Source organism: Merops nubicus, unplaced genomic scaffold (genome assembly GCF_000691845.1).
Source record: "Merops nubicus isolate BGI_N331 unplaced genomic scaffold, ASM69184v1 scaffold15610, whole genome shotgun sequence".
In the NCBI taxonomy this organism is placed as follows: domain Eukaryota; kingdom Metazoa; phylum Chordata; class Aves; order Coraciiformes; family Meropidae; genus Merops; species Merops nubicus.
The window spans coordinates 277-3688 of NW_008582290.1; the positions used below are offsets into that span (position 1 = coordinate 277).

A 3412-nucleotide genomic window follows, 5' to 3' on the forward strand; every position below is an offset into this window, starting at 1 on the left:
TCTCAGCAGGGAGCTGGGGCAGGTTTGGGACTGCAGCTAAGCAGCCTAAGGAGGGTGGGAGAAGTAGGGGGTGGGTGGCACCCAGGGCTGAAAGTGGCCGGGGGGGTGAGCGTGCGTGGAAACAGTGTGGGGCAGGACAGTCCCCTACTTTGAGGTGGGATCGGTGAGGTGGAGGGATCCCACACCTACCCTGTGTGGAGCAGGGGGTGACAGCTCGAGACCCAGGAGGAAACCTGGCAGAGCAGTGTACAGGGTGGGTGGGTGAGCCTTGGCTGGGAACAGGACCTTCAAAAAGTGGCATGGGCCTCAACATTCCACCCAGCAAAACATCCTCTGCTTGCTGGCCCAAAAGCTGCAAAAAGCTGCAGATCAGACCTGAAGCCCTGCAAGAAATACAGAGGTGTAGGCTTGGCCTGGGAACGCAATATTAACATGGAAACGCAATATTAACATGGTGCCTGCAGCTGATGGGTGCTGCATTATTAATTTCCCTTCCCCAGGCTCCACTACCCCCTCTGCAAACCACAGTCTGCTGCAGAGCTTGGCCCTGAAGAAGGTGAAGAGGCAGCTGGAATGCATGGGTCTGCTGCTGAGGGGCCTGGGAGAGACAGAGGGGAGAGGAGGAGGAGGAGGAAGCCCATGTGTGTGTGTGAGAACAAGCGTGTGCGTCGCGGCTGCTGCTGCTCTTCCTTGCATCTGAGCAGTGAGAGATCTGTGTGGCTGTGCTCCCACTGAGGCAGGGCTGGGCAGCTGGAGCAGGGTTAAACCCCTTGGGCTGGCAGAGGAGAGACACGGGCAGGGCTACCTGCAGAAGCCCAGGGGCGAGGGGAAGGCCTGGATTGAGGAGCAGCAGGAGGGAGGGAGGGGGAAGCACGGTACAGGTATGCAAGTCCAGGGGAGCAAGGGGGTACACGGGCACTGGGCTCAGAACAGCAGGGATTGGGTTTAGGGACTCAAACCCCCTGTACCAGAGCCCACCTGGCTGAAGCTTCAGCTCTTCCCAGTCTCAAGAGGGGCCCGGGCACTCTGCTGCCTTCTCCCTCTTACATTCCCCACTCCCCAAATACTGCCTGTGGAAAAGGGGGGGAGGTTGCAGCAGGTTGGGGACCTGGCTCCACACACAGGGAGCTCCATCATCACACTTTATCAGCAGGCAGAGCTATCAGCAGTAAGAGCTCAGGGCGCTGTGGAGATGGGAAATTAAACCAAATTGGCACACGATGACACCAAATTGTTAATTACTCTAACAAGGTCCAGTGGCAGCCCTACAGAAAACGTCTCTCCCCTTCTTCTGTGTTCTTCTGGTGCAGATCAGACACGTCATCACCCTGTAACTCACTCCCTGACGGCCTAAACAGCAGGTAGCATTTTTGGAGCAGGTCTTTGCTGTGCTCCAGTACCCAAGCACAGCCCTCTCCCGTTTCAGCTGGGGTCTCTCCCTGGCTGCAGGCAGCTGGTACGTGGTTCAGCACGTGGGCAGATGGCAGGACACACCTGACTGCTCATCTGGAGCAAAAACGATGGAAACAAAGCAATCCTACAAGCTGCCCAGGACCCACTTGTTCCTCCTCGAGTGCTAAATCCCTCCCCCAGCACATCTTGGAGGAACGACTGCAGAGATCCCAGCCTGCTGCCTGCCCAAACCCAAGAGTTGGAAGGGGAGAAAGGAGGACTAGAGCTTTGGTCAGCCTGTGTGTGACCTCTTTCCCAAACCAGCTGCTGGTGGCACGGGTTGCCAAAGGCTTTGGGAAGTCCCCTGCTTTGGTCAAGAACTACAACGGGAAGATCTGCCAGGGTGATGGTGCTGGACCTGCAGGAGAGGCGGAGGAAGCACTTTGGGCATACCAGCAATCATCATCAGGAGCTGCAGCCCTTCAGCACCTGCACTGAGACTTCAGGGAAGACACAGCAGAGCATCTGTTCCCAGCAAGAGAGGATGGGGCTGGGCTGCAGCTCACAGATGAGAAAACACGAGCTGGACAACTACCCACCCCACTGCAGGACACCTTTATTGACACAAGAGACGGTTGCCAGGGCTGCCGCGACAGCCACAGCTTTCTGCAGGCTTTGAGGACCTGTCCTGCTTCCTTTTCCCCTGGCAGAGGCACTCGGGCACGGGCAGGCAGGGTGCTGGAGGAGGTGTTCCTCAGGGCAGGGCTCCGTGTTTGCGTCCCACCTGGGTGAAGGCCTCCACGCAGCGGTCGATGTCCTCGTCGCTGTGCACGGCCGAGACCTGCACCCTGATGCGGGCCTTCCCCTTGGGGACCACGGGGTAGCTGAACCCAATGACATAAATCCCTGAGGAGGAAACACGTGGAGAGTCAGAGTCAGATGGGAGGGAGGCAGGCTGAGGGGGTGGTGGGTGATAGAAAGGGTTTGGGGTCCTCCCTCCCCTCTCAAGAACCGTTTCCAGGCTTTGGGGTTTTCAAGTGGTGTTGGAAATAAAGGTCAGGGCCAATGATGGGGATAGAGTCCAGAATGGCAGGACAAGAGGGTTGACATAAACCCTTCCACCAAAAAAGGAAAGAAGGTGAAGCCAGCAACATCTGAGGGGAACCAAGAGGACGTTTGCAGCTGGAGGGCACAGAAACAAAATTTCATGCAGGAACATCCTCTGGAGGAGAGATGGTGGGGGCAGCACCACCAGCTGCCCCTTCCCTCAGGGTATGTGTCTGCTGCAGAGCTCCCTCCCTAGTTCACCTCTGCTCAGCATGTCCTCAGCCATCACTGCAGCCAGCCGAGCGTCCCCGAGCATGACAGGACAGATGGGGTGGTCCTTCCCTGAGATGGTGAAGCCAGCTGCTGTCATCTTGCTTCTGAACCTGGTGAAGAGAACGAGAGGATGAGTAAAACTTGGTCAGCCCTGTCCTTGAGGACCACCACCTTGCTTTCCCCAGGGGCATCCTGGCCATGGAGGGCGGGGTGTGGTTCTGCTCCACCTGCACCTCCTGTGTAGGAGATCTACAGTCTCCATCTGTCTACACATCTGCCTAACACACAGGGGTACAACCTGTGGTCTCCCCTGAACATCCCCAGCCAGGACTTCCAAACTGCCTCCAGAGCCATCACCGGCGGGTGAACAAACACACGTGGACCACCCCATTCCTGAGGAACCTCTCCCCTTGCTCCCAGCCCAATTCAAGCCCCTCACCGTTGGGTCTTGGCGGCCATGGACTGTGCGATGGCGTTGCTCTCCATGAGGAGGTCCAGGGCCTTGGAGGCACAGCCCACCACGGCGGGGGGCAGGCTGTTGGAGAAGAGGTACGGGCGGGATCGCTGGCGGAGCAGATCGATCAGGGGTTTGGGGCCAGTCGTGTACCCACCTGGAGGTGGAGGACAGAGAAATATGGACAAGGCACCCCGGGGTGACCAGTTCAGAGGGGTGTCCCTCAGTAAAGCCACCCCGTCAGCT

At 58.1% G+C, this 3412-nt stretch overlaps 1 protein-coding gene across 1 annotated transcript in view; it reads right to left on the bottom strand.

Annotated features, from left to right (window-relative positions):
- Window positions 1-2146: 2146 nt before the first annotated feature.
- GCAT (glycine C-acetyltransferase) overlaps window positions 2147-3412 on the bottom strand; it is a gene marked incomplete at its 5' end in the record, with an annotated part of 4760 nt that continues 3494 nt past the window's right edge. Inside the window, 3 exons of the mRNA XM_008937325.1 lie at window positions 2147-2298; window positions 2701-2822; window positions 3152-3323. Of these exons, the coding sequence (XP_008935573.1) occupies window positions 2147-2298; window positions 2701-2822; window positions 3152-3323 (446 nt within the window). The remainder of the gene's footprint in view (window positions 2299-2700; window positions 2823-3151; window positions 3324-3412) is intronic.